The sequence below is a fragment of the Desmodus rotundus genome, chromosome 2 (genome assembly GCF_022682495.2).
Source record: "Desmodus rotundus isolate HL8 chromosome 2, HLdesRot8A.1, whole genome shotgun sequence".
NCBI lineage: Eukaryota > Metazoa > Chordata > Mammalia > Chiroptera > Phyllostomidae > Desmodus > Desmodus rotundus.
In genome coordinates, this window is record NC_071388.1 from 143,393,564 (window position 1) to 143,416,108 (window position 22,545).

The window sequence follows — 22,545 nt, forward strand, 5'->3', positions numbered from 1 at the left end:
ATAAAGATAAGAAGATCTGGCAAGGCTTTTTTGACCTTTGAGTGTAAGGAAATTGAGCTAGCTAACAGGATGCTGCGATTAGCCAAGACTCCAGAGAAGAGAACGATGGAGAAGGAATTAACAGTCTTCCACATCCTCTCACATTGCTTAGGTTTTCTACCTGGTAGTCTTTGATCCTTTTACTAAGTCCTCTAAATGTAAAATTTCCTAGACACTGCTTTTGAGAATTCAAAATCTGCCTGTACATTTCTAGAGACTTAATTTGCTAGGTTCTTTTTGTTTTCATTGATAATATTTAGGGTCCCCCCTCATTTGTCTTCACTTAGTGTTTAAAGATTTTTTGAGACTTTACAATATATAATCTTTGACTTTTCATTCCTTGGGATTTTAGCTTATTTTTCTTTTCAATTTCTAGCTGAAGATTGAAAATACATACCTCAGGATATAGATGTGAGACTCCAGGCATCCCATATAAATCTTATTTACTGAACACTTTGGAACTGTTTACTTGCAACGTTTTCTATCCATTGTTTTATTGTAAATATATAAATAGTGTAAAATAAAGAGTTGGGGGATATGTGATGCTTATTTTTAGTCTGCAGACGAAGGAATACATTTAATCGATATACAATACGGGAAACAGGATGAAGCATGCGCATGTGCACCTGCCTCAATCAATACTATTTAGAATATGAACTACATGATCCTGCTCAATTTATAGGAAAATAAATAAGGCAAAAGAGACACTTTGGATCCCAGAGGAATTCATTTCCCAAAGCAATCAGACATCTGGAGTCTTAGTCGGGTAAAAATCAATGACTTTCAGGGGAGTGTATCTGTAGATGTGGGTGAGGGTAGGAGTAATTAATGGGAGAGGGATGGTGAGGGTGAAGGCAAGTAAGGAAAACAATCAAAAGAAAAACTAACCCTGTAATAAACCATGCCAACACGGAGGCTATAGCATAGTTATGTATGTATATGTATGTCACTATGAATGCCATGAAAATTGTGGAACAATTTTTTTTTGACTCATGTACGTAGATCATATGCCTTCATTACGTGTGTGTATCTGTGCCTGTGTTTACGGTGCAAATGAGTAGGAATCATCTCAATTTCTCAGTAATACGTTGTAATGTACCTTGTGCACATGGATACTGGGCAAACACGATCTGTTTGAATTGAGTTCAGAAAATATTATTATCTAATGGAAGCCAGTTTTAAATGGGGGCCAGGCAGAGTTTTGTTGCCGCATTACCACCGATGGCTTCACTTTTTTGTAGTGATCACTCTGTGCCTGCATTTACCCACTCAAAAAACTTCAGCAAGCAAGCAGTTACATATTTTTAGAGAAGGAAACTATTTACCTACCACCCCTTCAACATATACGTGAACATTCATGTAAATGAAAATATGCCTTCTTTATTGTCACTTAGTATGCATTGTTATTTGGGGGGGAAATAGACCACTGTTTGCAAGCTCACTAAGGAGTGTTTTTAAATGCATCTAGTTATCTTTACAATGGTCCTTGTAGAAGTACCTCTGAAAGAGTTTGAATTTCTCAAATATAAGTAATACACTCAGACTTTTATTATCACCATAGAATGACCAATGACTTGTTGATAATAGATCCTTTATTTTTTGCCTAAACTACACTTTCCAAAAAATTTAAAGTCTAAGTTGTTGCTATAAAATTAGTCCTGGACTTTCAAACACGTTAAGTGTTTAAATCAATACAAAAATATCTGGAAAGAAGGACAGAGTGAGATTGGCCATGGAAGCAATTAACCATTGAGCATTTAAACTCAGACATTAGGAAACAATTACTGCTGGTGGATTTGACTTTAACAAGTCCCATTTTAGCTACTGTGCACATATCTAAATGGGATTTGGCAGGTAGATAAAAGATTTATTGATTCCTGTTTGGGGGAGTGCTGAAGACTTGCTGCTTCAACAAGCTTTCAAATTAGGTTTGAGTCTTAGAGAACAAACTGAACCCTGAAATCCTTTTCTGGCATTGCAACCCCCTCTCCCCAAATTGACAAGTATAATAAGCCAGGACTAAGGAAGGCTCTAAACTGCATGCAGAACAGCTGCTGTGTGCTGTTGCAGAAGCTCAAAGGGGAACATGCTTTAGGGGGAAAAAATTGGCTGTTACTTAGTCTTCAAATACACAAGAAGTTTCTATAAACAACCGAGTACATTAGTCTGCATGTGCGCACACCTATGGGAGTCACTTGCTGATTACTTGCTCCCTGGTTCACTGGGCTTTGCTTTCATCACTTCATCTGGTGAGAACACAGAGATCTGGGATATTTTAAGGCACTGTTTAGATGATGTGTAACCTGTCAGCGTAGAAACTACTGTTTACCTAGGCCTGGCTAGGTGTCTGAAATTTTGCTTTGATTATTGTAAATAATGTATCCTGAGTGGAGAAGCATTTGACTTTTAGGGGTGGGAATTCTTATCCGGAGGACCAAGATTGGAATGATAAGATATAATTTTAACTTACCTATTGAAGAGGTCTATAAAACATCTTAAGAGACAAGGAAATGCTAAACAAAGTAATTCAATAGAATCTTAGAATTGGGATGCTTTATAGTCCATCTTCCTCATTGTAGGGCGGAGGCCACTCAGGTCCTTAGAGTCCAGAACCAAATGTTCTTACCTTATGGTCCAGTGTGCCTTTTCCTCCCTCACTCAGAATTAGTGCAGGCAGGTACAGTAACAGGACTGACCCAGGATCCAGTGGGAGGCTTGGGAATCAGCTATTGGGCACAGGGACCATCCACAGGAACAAGTGTGATCTTAGACTTAACACAGCACTTCGGCTTTTGTGCTCCGACTTCCCTCAAGCAGTCTTCAAGGTATCCAGCACTCAAGTTCTTGATACATTTTTAGAGTCGGAAGATTCATAGCACCAATCTTAAGAAAAATACCACTTATCAGCAATTAGCTAAGTTACTTATATGGAGGCCACCCAATTAGGCTCAGAGGCATCAGTGACTTGCTGCTAATCCACTCACTATGTCTCATGGAAACCTCTCCCTGCTTCTGGTATTTTTCCAGAAGGGTTTCAGGAAGTATCAGATACCTCCCTTTGGGCCATGTCAGATCTAGCAAGCTTTTACAGGAAGCCATCTCTCTCTCTCCATCAGGGCTTCCCACTAATTACAGATCAAATGGAGGACTTATGTGTGGAATGATAAAACTCTGCCTGTTTGCATCTATTCTTCTCAGTTCCCAGTCTCTTAAAGCTGACATTGTTTTCTTATGTGAAACCCAGAGAGTGACTTTTAAAACTAACTTTCCTTGTAACATGTGTATGGGGAAAGACTGATGCTCCATAAATTCTGAGCAGGATTTAAAATTCCATTGAAAGCATTTGTTAGATAGAATCAGGGAAAAAGAGACTCAAAGGCAGAGTGAGACAGGGAGTGGTGTGGGGCCCAAGAAAGTAGCTGCTGTGTGGCCACAGGGAACAGGGAGTGTAAAAAGCTTCTTGTACACATCGCCTCATCTATAAAAACCAGAACCGCTTGGCATCTCTCTAAGTAACAAATGGATCTAGAGGCTGTAGAGAAGAGCTGTTGGCAGGAAATAGTCCCTAGGGCTATGATATTTTCAGACTGTGTGCCTTTTCCTATAATGCATAGATCATGGATTGAGGAGCTCTGTTCACATACCCTTTCTAAGGATTAAATGTTGCAGGTTCTGGTTAGACTGACAATCACAATTTCTCGGGGTAGGAGAGTTAATCTGGTGTGTTGAGATAAAAAGAAACTGAATTTTGCTTTTGAGGTACAGGGAAGAGGAAAGAGATGTGAAGTATTTAGAGGAACAAGGATGGAGGTCAGATCAAGGAGGGCGATAGTAAGTGGTACATGAGAGAGGAGTAGGGCGCTTGGGCAGACCCTCTCCCCACTTTCAGAACTTCGACTTTAAACAGAAACCTGTTTTCTACAAACTGGTAATCATTGACCTGTAGGTGTGCAACCTTTCTGTCTGAAACTTGCTATAAGCATGTGCGTTGCACATAGCAGAGCCCAAAGCAAGAGTCCTACAAACTCAGGCTGACTGGTTTTTGATCCCACGATTTCCACACAGACTGAATTGACTGGTGGACTAATACATTTGTGGGAACAAAGGGACCCTCAGCAGATAATGCAGCAACACACAAAAAAACCCTGAGTTTAATTTAAACGTCTGGTTTGTCCCAGAGCCAACTGGTCTTGCTGTGTTTGTCCCTTAGAAACATGGAGGCAGCCACAAAAACTGTCTGCAACACAGGAAGTCTTATGTCTCCTGTCCTAAACGTCTGCAAAAGTAAACTGCCCACCATGAGGCTCACCCTTCACTACATGTTGACCCTACTTCCTGCCCCAGATTCAAAACAAGCAAACAAAAAACAACCAAACACCTGTTGAAGACAGGAATAGACAAAATATCAAAATCCTTTTCATGCATGATACTATTTAGCATTCAAAAAATTATGCTAGCTCCTCATTTCTTCAGGAATGAAGTAGACAATAGTGGGTAGGATGTTAAAGGGTACTCAAACACTTTCATCTCAACCCTTTGAGTCACTGGCTTTGTTTACACAAGTTGTGCTTCTTCCCAAGTAAATGGAACACTTTATTGTTTATTTTTTTAGTCTTGTATCTGCTACTGTGAAGTCTTTAATTGCCACAGCATAGCAGAGGATACTTTATATGCTTGAAAGTATTTAGGATCTTAACCAAGGCATAAAAACAAACTGCTCAAAACCTCTTGTCAAGTTCAAGCTCGAAGTTATTGTATCCTTTGGGTTACTTTCACATCCTCAGTTTTATTTTCCAACACTGTTCAGTTTCTGAACCCTTACTGTGCCCATGACCATCTGTAGCTCTGCTCTGGCCCAATCTTCACGTTTTAGGTAGGAACCTTCCTCTCTGAGATTCAGAATTTCGTTTAACTCCTCTGAACCTTTCTGCCGGGCCTGGGTCTGACGATTCCAGAACAAGCAGGCCCCTTTTTAAATCTCACCCTTTTGCTAGAAAAAAGTAATATGGCAAAGATAATGCGTCCCACGTTTTCGTAACAATGGCTTGCCCCAGAGAGAATTAGCATCACTATGTGCTTTTTAGCAGCTACATTTCCTCCCATTTAAATAATTTATTATTTTTTTAATTTCTATTTTATTTTTTGTTTTGAGCAGCATCCCGACGCCGTCCTGCTGACGTCGGTCAGGGCAAAGACGCCCTCCCTGAAGGCTGGCCAAGCCGTCTCTTCCTTTCATTAGCGGCATAAGCCTGTGTTCCCACCGGAGACCTGGAGGGAAGTGTAATGTTCCCACTGGGACCTCGGGTTTTCTCGACTGGCTGGAAAGCTGAGCCTAAATGAAATATAAAATATTAACGGCACGATAAAACAAAGGATTCTGCCTCCAGGCGGCTCCTGTGCCTATGGCCATGTCTCACTGGCCTCTAGGCCTCTCCGTCTCGTCCCCACATCGTCATTTCGTAGGATCCACCAGTGGAATCACAGCTCTCCAAAGCGAATTCCCTGGGCCGGCAACGCGACTCCTCGCCCGCCGACGCCCGTTCCCTTCTGCCGGGAGCGCAGAATGACCACCAGGAGGCCAGGAACGAAACACTTAAATGTTGCATTTATTAAGGAAATGTTAAACAAGGGGGAGGAGGGAAAGTCAAAACGATGTCACGAATATCAAGAGCACTTTTGTGGCATAAATCGTGCAGTCACGAGCTACAGACGAGTTCTATTGAGGGTCTTTGCTCGGGCCAGCTGGGGCGTCAGCCCCGGCCCCTCCCAAAAGGCCCAGCTGTGAATGCAAAAAAACACACAACTCACCCAGTTCACATTCTCAGGCTTCCCCTCCCCCACCCCTTTCCCCACGTTGACACAACTCTAACTCCCAGGCAGGCAAACAGGCCACTAGGACAGAAAAGGACATATCAAATATTTATATTCAAGCAAACACAACAATCCCTTAAAACGGCAAGTTGTAATCAATCGATGGTATTTATCGCCTCTCCCGCCAGGGCTGGGAGGAGAGGGAGAGAATGGGCGCGAATCCGGACACGGATTTGGGTCCCTGTGAGTTTTGCTACGTGGCATATACATGGGTCATTTTCCAGGCCGCCCGGGCATTCGGTGCCTCTGGGTCTCTCCCCTGCCCACCCCCTCCACCTACCCCGAGAGCTTGGCCCACCTGCGGGTGGAGAAGGGCCTTCGCCCCGTCGGTTTCCCCGCATCCCAAGCTAGTGGCAGCTTCCAAAGTTTGCGCCCTAATCGCCCTCTTCTTGCCACTTGCGGCGGAGTCCAGAGTCAGGGCGCTCTCCTCCTGTAGCCAGGCATGGGGACTTTCAAAGAGCGTGCGAGAAACAGGTCGCTTCGTCCCGAAAGGCAAAAGTCGAGAGAAATAATTGACTCCGACAGGTTTGCTTCGCCCAGTCTCGATGGTGAGCGGGCGCGGCCGGGCTGGCGAAGTGGGGAGGTGTGGGGCGGCCGCCGCGGGGGCCGCAGGGCCGGTCAGTAGGGCCCCACGACCACCGCCTCCACCTCCTTAGACGGTCTGCGGTCTTTCACCAGGAAGTTGATCATTCCCTCGGACTTAATGAGGAGGTTGCAGCCGAGGAAGAAGATGCCGAAGACCACGGTGAGCGAGAGCACGCACATGACGGCGATCTGCACCACGCGCATGATGTACAGGCTGCGCTCGTCCGGGCCCCCCTCGGCGAAGCCGTCGTCGGTCACCACGGACGCCTGGGTGCAGCAGCGCACCGCGCGCTCCAGCGCCTCGCTGCTGTTGGCCAAGAACAGGCCGGCCACATCCGTGTGGTTGCCCAGCGCGGGATTCATCGCCGGAGCGGGCGGGCACCTGGGAGGCGCGGGTCCGGGGACGGGAAGGCGGCGGCCGAGAGGAACAGGTGCGGAGACGGGCGCTCACTTGCCGACTAGCGCGCGCGCGGGGGCTGCTAGCCCTCGCCTTTCCGAAGTCTCGGGACTGTGGGAGTTTCCCAGGAGCTTTTCAGATTCGCGCCGCAGCCTGGCTCGTCTGCGCCGTCTGCTGCTACCCGGGCGGTGCTCGCTCCCGGCGCTCACTCGACTGGGGGCTGTTGGAACTTGACGGCGCGGGGCCAGCAGGGACGTGGGAGGTGCGGGCGGCGGCGCGGCTGCTGGTCTGGGCGAACAGCGGCCCCTGCCGGCGGCGCTGCGGCTCTGCGCCCGCTGCGGCTGGGCGGTGGGGAGGCAAACGAGCGAACCGCGCGGTCCTGCTATTCTCGCTTGGCCTCTTTTCCAATCCCAAAGGCTAGGCAGAGGTCACTGTACTTTTCTGGCTTGAAGGATCATTAAAGAGTTTAGGGTTGGGGGAGGTTACGACCAGCTGGAAGTTGCCGCAGGAACTGGGTCACACCAGCTCTGCGCGCTCTTTGTCTCCCGCCCCTCTCACCTCTGCGAGTACGACCAGTGGCGACGAATCCGTGAATCGCGGGTGCCAGATGGTGCTTGCGAACGCACGGGCTGGCCGCCTGCGCCGGACTCAGTCTGGCCGGAGGGATTTCTAGTGGAGTAGGGTTGATCTGGGCGTATTTTTAAAAAGCAATGATTTTAAGAAGAAAGAAAAGTAGGGAGGGAGGGAAGGAGGAAAAGAAGGAACAAAGGGTGGGGAAAAAGAAAGAAAGGAGGGAGAAAGGAAGCTATTGGAAAACAGTAAAGCAGGTTTTATAGTGATTTTTAAGCCAAAGGAAAGGAGTTTAGGGGAAGGTGTTCTTCGGTGGCCTTTGTGTGGAAGTGTTTGCCAGGAGCAACCTGGCAGGGGAGGAGAAGGTGGACGCGGAGTGGCCAGCCACTCTTGTGATCCTAACTGCAGACGACTTTTTTGTTGTTCTTCTAAGGTTTTTCTCTGTTGGCAGTAAATCAGTTGTTTAAGGGAATTGCCCATCACATTCATCACCTAGAACACTAGCCAACTGCTGGAAGCCCTCCCCGTTTTCTATAATCTGATGTTTTTCACCTTAGTCATTTAAAACAAAACTCCAGATGTGATAGGGGCCTGACTGAAGCTTTAGCCCATTTTAGTTTTGCCAACAGTTTCAGTGAAATGTTATAAACCTGTCAGATTGTTTTTTGAACTTTAGAATTTTTTAAAAACTTTTTTCTACATTCTTTCTTCCTTCTCTCCCTTCTTTCCTCTCTCTCTCCCTCCCATCTTTTTTTTTTCCTTTCAATTCTTTGACAGCTGGAAACCTTGAAGCCTAGTCCAAACTTTTGATAGAATACACTTACTAAATTTCTACTATAACATAGTAACTGTTATATTTTCAACTCTATTCTCAATTCCATTCTATGCTTGTTAAACCTTCTGATTTTTGTTTCCCCAAACATCATTTATTCTAGGTTCAGAGGGTTCCGTATATGTTTTAGTACTATTACTACCATAAAATAGAATGAACTGTCCTTTAGTTAAGAGTTTCCGATTTTTGGATGTGGATTATATGTCAGCTTCAATAAGTTTAGATCCTTCTAAATAGTGTTTTTTTAAATTTTTTCATTTGGGAGTGTGTTTAGTATCTTAAGACCCAGGCTTCTGGACCTTGTACACAATTCACCTAATTTATTGCTCTCACTGCCTTGATTATAGTAGCCTTGAAGAATGCTCCACTCTCAATAATTTCTTCTTTGGACAAATTTATTATTAATTGATTTTAAAAACTTATTTAAATCTCACTATACAATCAATCTATCTTAGTTAATATGGGTGATACTTAACAATACAACATAAATGCACATATGAAAAATTACAGAAGACAATTTAAGGCAATATTACTATGAACGCAGAGGCGAGTAGTAGGGATTTAGAAAAGCAAAATGTGGACAATAGAGGTCAACTCCCAGGGATATTCACTTGCACAGGATTTTTTGTTTAGTAGAAGTTGGGTGTTGATTAATAGAGAAAGAATAGCCCCTTCTTTATGTGACAAAAACAAATAGAGTTATAGTACATTTGGAAAGGGCAGCATGGTAGACTTAAGATATAAAAAATTCCTAAAAATATTAACTTAATCATTATCAGAATTTGTGTGTATTTGTTGATACTAACAGTATTACTGTTTTAGTAAGTAGTCAGTGTTAAAATGATTAAACCTTGGAGTCCAGTGGGCATACTGTATCATCAAACGTTTGGATTTGGGGTCACATTCTTAAAAGAAGTAAGGTAACACTGGCTTTATTTTCTTTCACCTCTAACTACTAACCAGTCACAAAACTGGGAGTGTGCTATTTCCATCAGCTAGTTCAGATCTTTGGGAATGTGTTTTTGTTTCCTTTGTCTTCTCCCTAACCACCTCCCCACTCCGATTTTGCTGAATAAAATTGCTTGGAGTATTTAGATGGAAATTAAACCTAATAGTACAAAATTACACTTTGTACTCCTCGCGCACCAAAACATCTGAGGGGATCTTGACTGCTAGAGCTTCTCTAAAGGAAACTTTTATTTATCTTTCCATTTTGTATTTTGAGTGAACATTTTTCTCTCAACTTTACAACTGTTACCTGTCTCTAGGAAAATCTTAGAGATGTGGAAGAGAATCCTTTAAGAAATATTGATATAGAAAAACTTAATTTCTAGGAAAATAGATGGTGATGTGGAATGGGGTGATGTACTGATAATTCACTTTAAATGAAAGGTTTTGACACATAGAAGGACTCGTTGTTAAATCATTTTAACTGGTGACCTCTCCTATTTCATTGGAAAGAAGGTTTGACTTTATAAAGTTAAATGCTCAGCACTTCACAATATATGTTACACAGGGAAAGAAACACTTGTGTGTTCTTTCCTGGAAATATATCTCTGACATACAATAAATTCTGCAAGGACATTCCAGGCTGGTATTGATGGGCATCTGTAATCAGTAGTCATTGGGTTTATAGTTTAACTAATCTTAATGTAGGACCAGAGATTTTCAGTATCAAAGCCTTTTTTCTTGGTTCTTCCTTTGCATGTATTACAAAAATATTAAATAGATAATTTTTTAAAAAGAGAGTATCAGACATAGAAAGGATATTTATTATTTGGAGGCGAGCTTTTTAAAAAGCAAAATTATATTATATTAACAATATAAGTAGGAGTAAGAGTAAACACTCATATTCACTCACAAAAGCAGACTAAGCAGCTGGGGCGCACATGCGCACACACACATACAAAGCCAGAAAAAAGCAAAATAGGTTATTGAACTACCCAAATAGACACATGAACTTCAAACATATAAATTCATATATTTTTACCCTTGCATAGACCCCTCAAATTCTCTCTCAAGCCTATGTACTTTTATTTTTCACATAGTTTTAACTCTTCTGTATCTGTTTTTCTTGGTGACAGGATATCAGTATCAACATGTGAGTTAGAAACAAGAAGGTGGCAAAGGTAGATGCTTTTACCACTACAAGGAGTCATACCAGAAGGAAAACAAAATAAAACATCGAACAGCATACAAATTTTCTAAAAACATACAGCATTAGTTTGGAGATACTTAATACTGAGATGAACTTTCTTCGATGGTTAGGAGTCTAACAAAACGTGTAAAGGCGTGGACTTCGAATCCTCCCGCCTCCACTCACTAGCTGCGTGATCTCAGAAAATTTCCTTTACTTCTGTGTATCTCATTTACTCATCTGTGAAATGGGAATGATGTTTCTCAGGATTTTGAAGGGATTGATTTGCTCTCTGAAAACAACTTAGAATAGTATCTAGCACATAGCAAGATCTCAAGTAAAAACATCTTTCAGTAGCTCCTGAGGGGACATCAATTTTTATAAATTATTAAAGGAAGTGAAGGTTACATTTTGTTTATATTTCCTTTGAAGAAGGCTGGAAAGTGAGTGATACATTTTAGAAAGATTTCCATATGAAGTGGTTGACCATGATAGGTAAAAAATTCTAACTGTGTGGACAAATTAGACCCTTGTGAATTGCTGCAGAATGGTGTACCCTTTGTGGAAAACAGTATGACTGTTCCTCAAAAAGTTTAATGCAGAATTGCCACATGATCCAACAATTCTATTTCTAGGTATATGCCCTCAAAAATTGAAAGCAGGCACTTGAACAGGGATTCGTACACCAAAGTTTATGCAGCGTTAGAGAAAGGTGGAAGCACCCCAAACGTCCGTCAACGGATGAAGGGATAAACAAACTGGAATATGCAGCATACAATGGACTATTATGCGGCCTTAAAAAGCAATGAAATTCTGACATATACTCAACATGAGTGAACCTTGAAGGCATTATGCTAAGTGCAATAAGCCAGATACAAAAAGACAAATAGTGTATGGTTCTATTTATATTAGATACCTGAAATAGTCAAACTCAGAGACAAAAGTAGAATAGTTGTTTCCAGAAACTGGGAAGAGGAGATAATGGGAAAGATGAAAAAGTGCTACAGAAGGATGGTGGTGGCTGCATAACAGTGTGAATGTACTTATTGCCACTGAATTGCATACTTCAAAATTGTTAAAATGGTGAATTTTATGTTAAAAATCTTAAATATTTAAATCTGACCTAACAGAAATGTTATATGTAAATTTCTAAAATTCAGAAAAGTTAGAAAACAACCCCTAAAAGTCATTTACCACCCCAGAGTTCACCCTTAGTAGTTTAGACTATTTTCTTCCCTTCTTTTGCTGTGCTTATTTTAACCTAAGCTTGGCCATGCAGTAAATACAACTGGTACCTTATTTTCACCCCTTAGCCCTGTATTTTCTCATGCCATCAAACATGTATTACGTGCACACTTTTCATGAGTGTATAGCACTTATGTGAACATACCTTTGTTTATTAAACAATTTACCTATAACCGGCCAGTCATGTTGCTCTCTAATGTTGCTATTGAATCAATTACACACAAAGAACATTTTTGCTCATAAAAGTTTTCTATATTTAGATTATACAGATGGGATAAATTTATAAAATTGTGCAATTTTAGGAAAACGTTATTATTATTTTTTTTAAAAGCAACATAGCCAAATTGTTTCTAAAAAGTGTTGCAACAACTTTCACTCCCATTGAAAAGCATACAAATACCCATTTTATCACACTCTCTGGGGTAGGTGCTTTCAACTTTGGCTACATTTTCGAATCATGTAATAAGCTATTAAAAATTTTTATAATCAAATCAAAATTTGATTATCAGAAATTTTAACCCTTAAGGTTAAAATTATCAAAATTTTTAACCCATAAGGACTAAATAAGAATTTCTGAGGGTAGGACCCAAGTGTCTGTACTTTTAAAAACTTCCCAGGTAATTCAATAGACCAGCCGTGGTTGAAAACTACTGCAGAGAGCAATCTTTTCAAGCTTGCACTAATATCACCTCAGATGGGGATGGGAAATGATTCCCAGGTTCAACTGCAAGCCAATTGAATCAGAATTTCCCTAAGTTGCTTCCTGGGTTCATTCACTGGGATTCTACTTTGGTGGGTCTGGGATGGGTCCTATAAATTTGCATTTTTAGCAAGTCCTCCAGTAATGCTGTTGTTGAGCACCAAGTATTATGATTAAAATTTCTTTCATAATAAGTTTGATGGAGAGAAAATGGTATCTTGTTTGAAGTTGCATATTATCATTGTGCCAAAAATGTTTCCACATATGTATTGTAAAACTGTATATCTTACTTTGTAATCTTTGTGTTCAAGTTCAGGTCCTTTGTCTATTTGTCCTTTGACATTTTATCATTTTATTGATTTATAATAAGTCTTCTTAATCAAATATATTAACCCTATGTATGATATATTTATAAATATTTTTTTAGTTCATTTGCCTTTTAAGTTGAGCTGTATTCTTTTTGGATATATAGAATATGATTACATATGTACATGAGTCAACAATATCATCAGTGATTTCTTTAATTGCTTTGTACTTTTAAGGGGAAAGCGCATATTTATTACATCAGAGAAAGTTTTTTAACATAAGAACCATCTTGGGGACACAGATTCAGACAAGTCTCTAACACAAGTGCTTTTTTAAAAACACATATTTTATTGGTTACGCTATTACAGCTGTCCCAATTTTTCCCTCTTTGCCCCCCTCCACCTGGTATGCACCATTCCCTCCAACGATCCCTTCCTCCTTAGTTCATGTCCATGGGTCATGCATATAAGTTCTTTGGCTACTTCATTTCCTATACTGTTCGTAATATCCCCCTGTGCATTTTGTACTTACTAATTTGTACTTCTTAATCCCTGTACCTTTTTCCCCATTCTCCCCCTTCCCCCTCCCAACTGATAACCCTCCAAGTGATCTCCATGTCTATGATTCTGTTTCTGCTCTGCTTGTTTGCTTAGTTTGTTTTTTTAGATTCAGTTGTTGATAGTTGTGAATTTATTGCCATTTTAATGTTCATAGTTTTGATTTTCTTCTTTTTCTAAATAAGTCCCTTTAACATTTTATATAATAATGGCTTGATGATGATGAACTCCTTTAGCTTTACCTTGTCTGGGAAGCACTTTATCTGCCCTTCCATTCTAAATGATAACTTTGCTGGATATAATCCAGCAAAAGTAATCCAGGTTGTAATCCAGGTTGTAGGTCTTTGCCTTTCATCACTTTGAATACCTCTTGCCAGTCCCTTCTTGCCTGTAAAGTTTCTTTAGAGAAATCAGCTGGAAGTCTTATGGGAACTCCTCTGTAGGTAACTATCTGCTTCTCTCTTGCTGCTTTTAAGATTCTCTCTTTGTCTTTAACCCTTGGCATTTTAATTACGATGTTTCTTGGAGTGGCGCTTTTTGGGTCCATCTTGTTTGGGACACTCTGTGCTCCTGGAATGTATGTCTGTTTCCTTCACCAAATTAGGGAAGTTTTCTTTCATTATTTTTTCAAATAAGTTTTCAATTTATTACTCTTTCTCTTCTCCTTCTGGCACACCTATGATTTGAATATTGGTATGTTTGAAGATGTCCCAGAGGCTCCTTTATCTATCCTCACTTTTTTGGATTCTTTTTTCTTCTTGCTGTTCTAATTGAATGTTTTTTGCTTCCTTACATTCCAAATCATTGCTCTAATTCTCAGTTTCATCCACTCCACTCTTAGTTCCCTGTAAATTTTTACTTATTCACTTAGTGTAACCTTCATTTCTGCCAGGGTCTTTTATATGCTGTTAAAGTATCCAGTGAGTTTCTTGAGCATCCTAATAGCCAGTGGTTTGAACTCTTCATCTGGTAGAATATGTATCTTCATTTTGCTTAGTTCTTTTTCTGGAGTTCTGTTCTTTTATTTGGGCCATATTTCTTTGCCTCCTCATTTTGTCAGCCTCCCTGTTTTTGTTTCTGTTAATTTGGTAGAGCTGCTTTGACTTCTTGTCTTAGTAGTGTGGCTGACTGTAGACAAGCACACTAGTAAATTGGATAGGGTGGAGCCTTAGGTAATCGCCAGGGCAGGCAACCCATGTTGCTGTTCTGTGGCTCTGTGCAGGGTGTGGGGGAGCAGCTCAGAGAGTAGACAGTGCTGCTGCCTGGAGTTTTGTCCAGGAGGTAGCTCTCTCCTGGCACTCACCTTGATGCCAGACACTTCACTTTCTCATATGCCACTGTTGCCCTTCCAGCTTTTGCCCTCATGCTGAATCTGCGTAAATCCTAAGTCCGTTGCAAGCCCTTTAAGAGGAGACTCCTGAGAATCCCACAGTTTCTTCTGCCAGCCGAACCCCCACTGGTTTTTACAGCCAGAAGTTACGGGGTGGGGACTTATTTTCCTGGTGCTGGAAGGCTGGGCTGGGTGTTCTGGTGTGATCTGGGATCCTTGCTCCCGAGGAATCCGTCTCAATTTTTGTCCATCACATGTGGATGTGGGACTTCGCATTTGGCGACTGTGCTTCTCCATGCATCTCAGTGCCTTTCTGCATGTCTCTGCATCTCCACCTCTCCTACCAATCTGAATGAATTGCTCCTTTATTTCCTTGGTTTTCAGACTTCCATAAAGCTCAATTTTCTGATGGTTCTGGGTGATATTTGTTTTGCAGTTTAGTTGTGTTTTTTGCTGTGGTTGTACAAGGAGGTGAGCCACATTACAAATGCTTTTGACAGGTGACTCAGTAATGATGCACACTGAGACCTGGTGCTGCTTTCGTGATCTCGCAGAAAGCTCCCATGACATCTGCCCAGGCATCAAACTGGGGTGTGAAATTGTTACTAACTCTTGTATGACTTTTTCATTTTATAGAGTCAAAAGCTGCCATAAAATTAAGAGCTTCCTCAATAAAATATAAAATCTACATTTTATATTCAACATTAGCCCCAGCAGAGCAGGCATTTTGAGTTTACCTTCTGCTCCTTAGTAGGTACCAGGTACGGGAAAGCTATTCAGAGTTTCAGATTATATAGATTATGCAGCCATCCACCAGGAGAAATTTAGAAATAATCCCCCCCCCCCCCCCGGAGACTTTTCCCATCCATCTTGTAAATTGCTTGGATGATCTTGGGAAAGAATAGTGAGCAGTGGGTGGAGAAGGCTGATAGTCCATTCACACTGGCAAACATATCTGTGCTCTCATTCTCTTGGTCAGTCACACAACTTTATCAAAGAGAAGGAAATAAAATGAATTCCTATGAAATACAAAGTTAAGCCAACACTATTAATACATAAAACTCACCTTGACTAAGTGAAATTAGCTAGTCACAGAAGGACAAGTACTGTAGGATTTCCTTTATATGAGGTATTGACGATTGTCAAACTCATGGAAGCACAGAATGCAATAGGGATTGCCAGAGGCTGGGAGGTGGGGCAAATGAAAAGCTAATGTTTAATGGGTATAAGGTTTCACTTATATTAGATGAATAAGTTCCAGCAATTTGCTGTAAAACATAGTACCTATAGTTAACAATATGGTAATGTGCACTTCAAAATTTGTTAAGAGAATAGATCTTATGTTAAGGGTTCTTACCACAAACCAAAAACAAAAATAAATAAATAAATTTAAAAACTCAATGGAACACTAGAAAACTTTGGGAGTTGTTGGATATGTCTATTACCTTGATTGTGGTGAGGATATCATGGGTATTTGCATATGCCCAAACTCATTTATTTGTACACATCAAAAATGCTATTCTTTGTATACCAATTATAACTCAATAAACCTTTTTTTAAATAGAGTGCATTAGTTGTCTAAGAGACATGAAGAACAACATGTCCCAGGATTTATTGCAGAAGAAAAAGTAGATGGAAGTGTTTTGCAGAGATTGGCTCCTGACACTGGGCCAATGCTAACGTCAGCAAAGCCAGTGTGTGCTATGCATTTGGGAAAATATGGACTGAGGAGGAATTTTTTCATTGCTTCTAAACTTAGAAAGTTTACCCTGATTCAGAATTTATTTTTATATTATTCTTTTATTTTTAAAATCATTTTTGTATTTGTATTGCTTTACATTTAACATAACAGTCTATCTAGAAGATATTTTTCAGCCATGTAACATGAAAAATAGATGCATTTATTGAAGTAGATACAAGAAACATTGTACATAGGATGATGATGCCTCAGTCCCCTTCAAAGAAGGTACCTTGGGACATCACATAGTTCTCCAAGTTGCAATCAGCTGTCCCATTGTATTTTCCTGAATCTCATCAATTTGATGCAGATTCATTGCCCTACTTGCTCAGTCATTTTGAATGTGATGGCCACACAGTACACATGCACACACAGTGGCATCTACCACCCCCACTGACTAGTACAGTGAAGTTGCCATTGTTCATGCAAGCACATACCCATCACCCACTCTCCTTGGCTGCCAGGTTACATCGATGGTATGCAAATTGTTCTTGTTACATTAACAATGGCTGGACTTTTTCCAGGCAGACCTCACAAGTTTGCCCCTCTAAATAATTGATTAACAGATAAATAAAAATAGTCACACAATTTTAAAGTTTAGTACTTAAGGAATTTCTGGTGCCATTTTTTACAATAGAAAATACGTAAACTTTTAAATGAAATTAAGCTTTAAGCTTCTAAATTGTAGAAACTGTATCAGCCTAATTTAGCTTCTGGTCTTTGCATCTACTTTGTTAAAGGTAGATCAGAGAAAAACAGCCAGCAAATGGCTGAAACAATGAAGGTTAAACCAAGTGCCTGCCTCTTCCTCTTCTATTAAATACACTTCATGGATCTCTGACCTAATGCCATCTGGTGACAGTGCCCTTCATTCTGCGGGGGGAGAGTGAAGACTGTCCTTGTGTTACACAGGTGACCTCTCTGAGTCAGAGCTATCTTTCAAAGCACGTGGAATAACATGGTGAGTAGCAGCCACAGTGTTCTCATCTGTTAATATCTTTATACTGTTGTTGAAACAAAGGGCCAAGAAAAGCATGTAACATCTAACCTCCAAGTTTGATTACATATCCTGATGACTACACTTACTGAGAAGTTTTCAGAATGGCACATGGTACACCTGTGACATTCTTTTTTTTTTGATGTGTAACATAGACAGTTTTTGCTTCCATGGAATTACTATTTCATTCTGGTTTTCTGCCCACTCTTTAAAGTCTGCATGATTTATACATTAAAGTGAAAATTCACCAAGCAGCTTAAAGCCTTTAGTGCTACTGGTGCATCCCTTCCCACATTAAAGAAACAAGACTTGCACCAGCTTCAAAATGAGCAGAAGTAGGCAGCTGCAAAGAGGCATGAAAGGTGCAATTTCTTCAATTTCTTGGCTTTATCTTATTTAATCTAAGGCAGGATTATACCTTCTATTTCTATAGGGCAAGTGTATCTTGTTTCACTTGAATACATGTATGAAACTACAAGGGAGAAATTATCCTAGGAGCAAAGGAGGAAAACAAAGTCTTTTTCAGAGCATGTTAAAGTTAGACTTGTATATTTAAACTTGCAAAGATTTACGTCTTCTGTAAATGTGTAGACACAATAAATGGAAACAATAAAGGTTACCCATTTTCAGATAACAAGCAGGAGTGGCAGCATTTTCTAATTATACACTGATAATAATGACAACAATAGTCCAACATTTACTGTATGCACACCTGTGATTTTGCAGTTGAAAAATCTATCTTTAAAGACTTGTAAAAGTCAGTATGAAAGGTGTCCTTGGGAAAATCATCTACGAACATAGGTCAACCACTTCTCCTTTCCCTCCAAGAATTTTATGACAAGTAATTGGTGCATTTATTCAGGAAACATTTTTTTGGACCACTTTATGTGTATAACACCAGAGGTATGGAGCTTCTATAGACTGAATGTTTGTGTCCCCGAAAATTCAAATGTTTAATCCAATTCCCCAATGTGATAAACGTAAGGCTTTTGGTAGGTGACTAAGTTATGAGGGGTTCACTTGCATGAAGGGGATTAGTGTCCACATGAAGAGAGACCCCAGAGATCTCTTGCCTCTTCTGCCGTGTGAAATTATGTCAAGGGTATGACCATTTACGAACCAGAGAGAATGCGTTCACCCGACACTTAATCTGTCAGCTACTTGTTCTTGGACTTCCCAGACTCCAGAAATGTGAGAAATAAATGTTGTTTAAGCTACACAGTCTATGGTATTTTTGTTATAGCAGCCTGAAAGGACTGGGACAAGAACTAAGAGCAGCAATCACTGCCCTCCAGTGACCAGAAAGGTAGACCGACAGAGAGGTGAATATTGTAGACTGTGATAACTTCTTTGGGAGATATATGAAGTCACCTAACGCAGACTGGGACTTTGGGAAAGTGGTGATAGTGAGCTGAGTACTGAAGGATGTCTTAGAAGATGAGTTAGCCAGGTGAAGCATGCTGAAGTCACCAAGGAGCATCTGCGAGTGCTTGTGTAATTTTGGAGTATTGACTACTACAAGACGGGCAGGATTAAAAGCTTTGGAGAGACCAGGCCATAAAGGGCTTTTTAGGTTATCTTATGGAATTTGTATTTCCACTTGAAAGCCATGGGGAGACATTGAAGGGTTTTAAGCAACAGAATGAAAAAGTCAAATTTGCATTTTAGAAAGAATCTCCACAGGCAGTGCTAAGAACTATGAAAGTAAATGAAACCTCCACAAAAAGTATAAAGTCCCATATCTTAGATATTCAATAAATCACAACACATGCCTGGTAGCCCAGTGGAAGAAGTGGCTCCTCACTGCCAGAACTTCATCTTATAATTCACTAATGACAGTATTCAGAACATAAATGTCCAGTATTTAGCTTCAGTTACTTCAGTTGTGCTGGGCACCTTTGTGAAAGAGAACATAGTCCCCAAGGGGAACATGATTGAAATGACCAGGAAGGTATTTCCACCCAGTGAATTTCAGTTTTTTCTCTGTGATGACGGCTTTTCTTCTTGTAGTGTGTCTCGGCAGTCAGCATGTTGCTTTCACTCCTGGTGAGCAGTGACTCTGAGTCCTTCTTTCTAGAGTGTTCTTTTAGGCACTACTAGTCTTTCTGCAACCCTGAGCTTTTGTGATGCTTTGCAAATAATTTTTTTCAGGCTACTGGATGACCTACTTTCATTTTGATAGTCACCAACCAGCTCTTTATCCTACTCAGCTAATGATGTTTTTGGTGGTTCATGAATCCATCTCGTGGTCTGACTGCAATCTGAAAAACCATCACCGGAGCACCTGCTTGTATTTAATTACTATGAAACTGATGTAGTGTCATTGTTGAAAATCAACAAAGTCTGGATGATGCATCTGTGATACATCCAAAGCTATTTCCAATATTAGAGGACTTAGACAATTAAGAACGCCAGGAAAAAATAATGAAGCCCCATCCCACTTTTAAAATTATTAATTCCTAAATGTTAAAGAACCCTCCCTGTTCCCTATTATCCAAGGATTGTTTTGATAGCACTTACACATTTGAAGAAGAGTTGTCGGGGCTTGCTTACTTTCCCTCAGTGCAAGCTTGTATTTCTTTGTTGCATGGTAGACTGTCATTAGTAATTACTACATACAAGTGGAATTACTAACCTCCAAGCTCATTTTTTCCAGTTTTATTGAGGTATGATTGGCAAACAAAAATGGTATATATTTAAGGCATGCAATGTGATGTTTGAATACATGTATACATTGTGCAGTGAATACCACAATCAAGTTGATTAACATATCCATCACCTCACCTAATTACTGTTTTGGAGAGTAAATTTCAAATGTTTAATACCTCATTATTATCCTTTTTTTCACTGTAAGTCTCTCTTATGTTTCTTCTTTATTCTCATTGTTACCATTTTGGGCCAAGTTTTATTATCATTTAACAGCAACAAGCCCTTCACAATTCTTTGAATATATCATTCTCACTAGTAAATAATCTTTGTTTCACTCTTCCCCTTATCTGAAATATCCTACTATATCCTTTCTGAAACCTTATATCCTCTTTTTAAAAAATTATATTTTATTGATTATGCTATTATGGTTGTCCTAAATTTTCCCCCTTTGCTTCGCCTCCACCCAGCAACCCCCACTCCACAGGCAATCCCCCCACCATTGTTCATGTCTATGGGTCATGCATATAAGTTCTTCGGCTACTCCATATCCTATACTGTACTTCACATCTCCATGGCTATTCTGTAACTACCTATTTGTACTTGTTAATCCCTTCACTTCTTCACCCACTCCCCCACACACCACCATCTCATCTGGGAAACATCAAAATGCTCCCCATATCCATGATTCTGTCTTTGTTCTTCTTGTTCACTGAGTTTGTTTTTTTACAGTCAATTGTTGAAAGATATGTATTTATTGCCATTTTATTGTTTATAGTTTTGATCTTAATTTTCTTAAATAAGTCCCTTTAACATTTCATATAATAATGGCTTCATGATGATGAACTACTTTAGTTTTTTTTCTTGTCTGGAAGCTCTCTATTGGCCCTTTGATTCTTAATGACATCTTTGCTGGGTAGAGCAATGTTGGCTGTAGGTCCCTGCTTTTCATGACTTTGAATATTTCTTGTCAATCCCTTCTAACCTGCAAAGTTTCATTTGAGAAGTCAGCTGACAGTCTTATGGGGACTCCCCTGTAACTAATTTCTTTTCTCTTGCTGCTTTTAAGATTCTCTCTTTATCTTTAACCTTTGGCATTTTAATTATGACATGTCTTGGAGTGGGCCTCTTTGCATCCATTTGTTTGGGACTCTCAGTGCTTCCTGGACTTGCGTGTCTATTTCTTTCACCAAATTGGGGAAGTTTTCTTTCATTATTTTTTTCAAATAGATTTTCAATTTATTGTTCTTTCTCTTCTGCTTCTGGCACCCCTTTGATGTGAATGATGGATCTCTTGAATGTTGAAGTTGTTCCAGAGGCTGTTTATACTATTGCCATTTTATATTTTCTTCTTGTTGTTCCACTCTCTTTACACCTTTATTAATATTGTTTCAATTGCTGTTGATAGTGTGGTTATGGGTCAGGGTTATTTTTGTGGAAGTTGGTTTGTTTCTTGGGCTATTTGGTTTTGTTCTGACAGCACTTGTACAATAGCATACAAGATGTGGTGGGCAGTGTGACTCTCAGTCAGCCAGCTGAAGTGAAGGACCCACTGAAGAACAACCCAATAGCAACCAAACACCAGTTACAACCAGAAAGTCTAAATAATTGGCATAAAGGACATCCCAAGAACATCCAGCTCAGGAAATTAAGGAGACTGTACCACTGAGCCCCACAGTTTTCCTACCACAGAAAGTCACACCACAAAGACAGAGAGTCAAAGCAGATAAATCTAATACACAGAAACAAATAAGAAAAGTAACCTAAAATGGGGAGACAAAGAAACAACACCAAATCAAAAGAAAAGGAGGAATCCCCAGAAATAATGTTAAGTGAAATTGAGGCAAGCAAACTATCAGACACTGAGTTCAAAATAATGGTTATAAGGAAGCTCAATGAGCTTAGTGAGAATTACAAAGAACTACAGGGAAGCAACAAGGAACTTACAGTGAAGTATACCAGTATGAAAAATGAAATAGAAACTATCAATAAGAGTCAGGAGAAAATGAAGAACATAATATCTAAAATGAAGAACACAGTACAAGAAATTACAAGCAGGTTAGATGAAGCAGAGGATCAAATCAGTGAGCTGGAGGACCAGGTAGAAAAAAAACACCCAGAAACAGCAACAAAATGAGAGACTCAAAAAGAATGAAGATGTGGTCAGGGAACTGCAGGACAACATGAAACATAGTAATATCCATATAATAGGGACACTAGAAGGAGAAGAAAAGAAGCAAGGGATAAAAAACCTGCTTGAAAAAGTAATAACAAAACCATCCCTAACTTGATTAGTGAAAAAGTCACACAAGTCCAGGAAGTACAGAGGGTCCCAAAGAAGATGAACTCAAAGAGGCCCACTCCAAGACATATCATAATTAAAATGGCAAAATTTGAAGACAAAGAGAGAATCTTAAAATCATCAGGGGGAAACAGCTAGTAACATACAAGGGAGCTCCAATAAGGACATCAGCTGATTTCTCAACAGAAACACTACAAGCTAGAAGGAAATGGCAAGAAATATTCCAAGTAATGAAAAGCAAAGGCCTGCAACCAAGACTACTCTACCCGGCAAGGCTTCATTTAAAATGGAAG

The 22,545-nt window shown here is 40.1% G+C and overlaps 1 protein-coding gene across 1 annotated transcript; it reads right to left on the bottom strand.

Annotated features, from left to right (window-relative positions):
* Positions 1–5,625: 5,625 nt before the first annotated feature.
* Positions 5,626–7,141, bottom strand: RPRM (reprimo, TP53 dependent G2 arrest mediator homolog). Its single transcript, XM_024579876.4, has one exon. The coding sequence runs from the start codon at positions 6,856–6,858 to the stop codon at positions 6,529–6,531; it is 330 nt and encodes a 109-aa protein (XP_024435644.1). The 5' UTR covers positions 6,859–7,141; the 3' UTR covers positions 5,626–6,528.
* Between the last annotated feature and the right edge of the window lie 15,404 nt (positions 7,142–22,545).

What these genes read in the sequence shown, in the direction of transcription:
- RPRM (XM_024579876.4), bottom strand. Translation starts at nt 6,858, where the DNA reads ATGAATCCCGCGCTGGGCAACCACACGGATGTGGCCGGCCTGTTCTTG.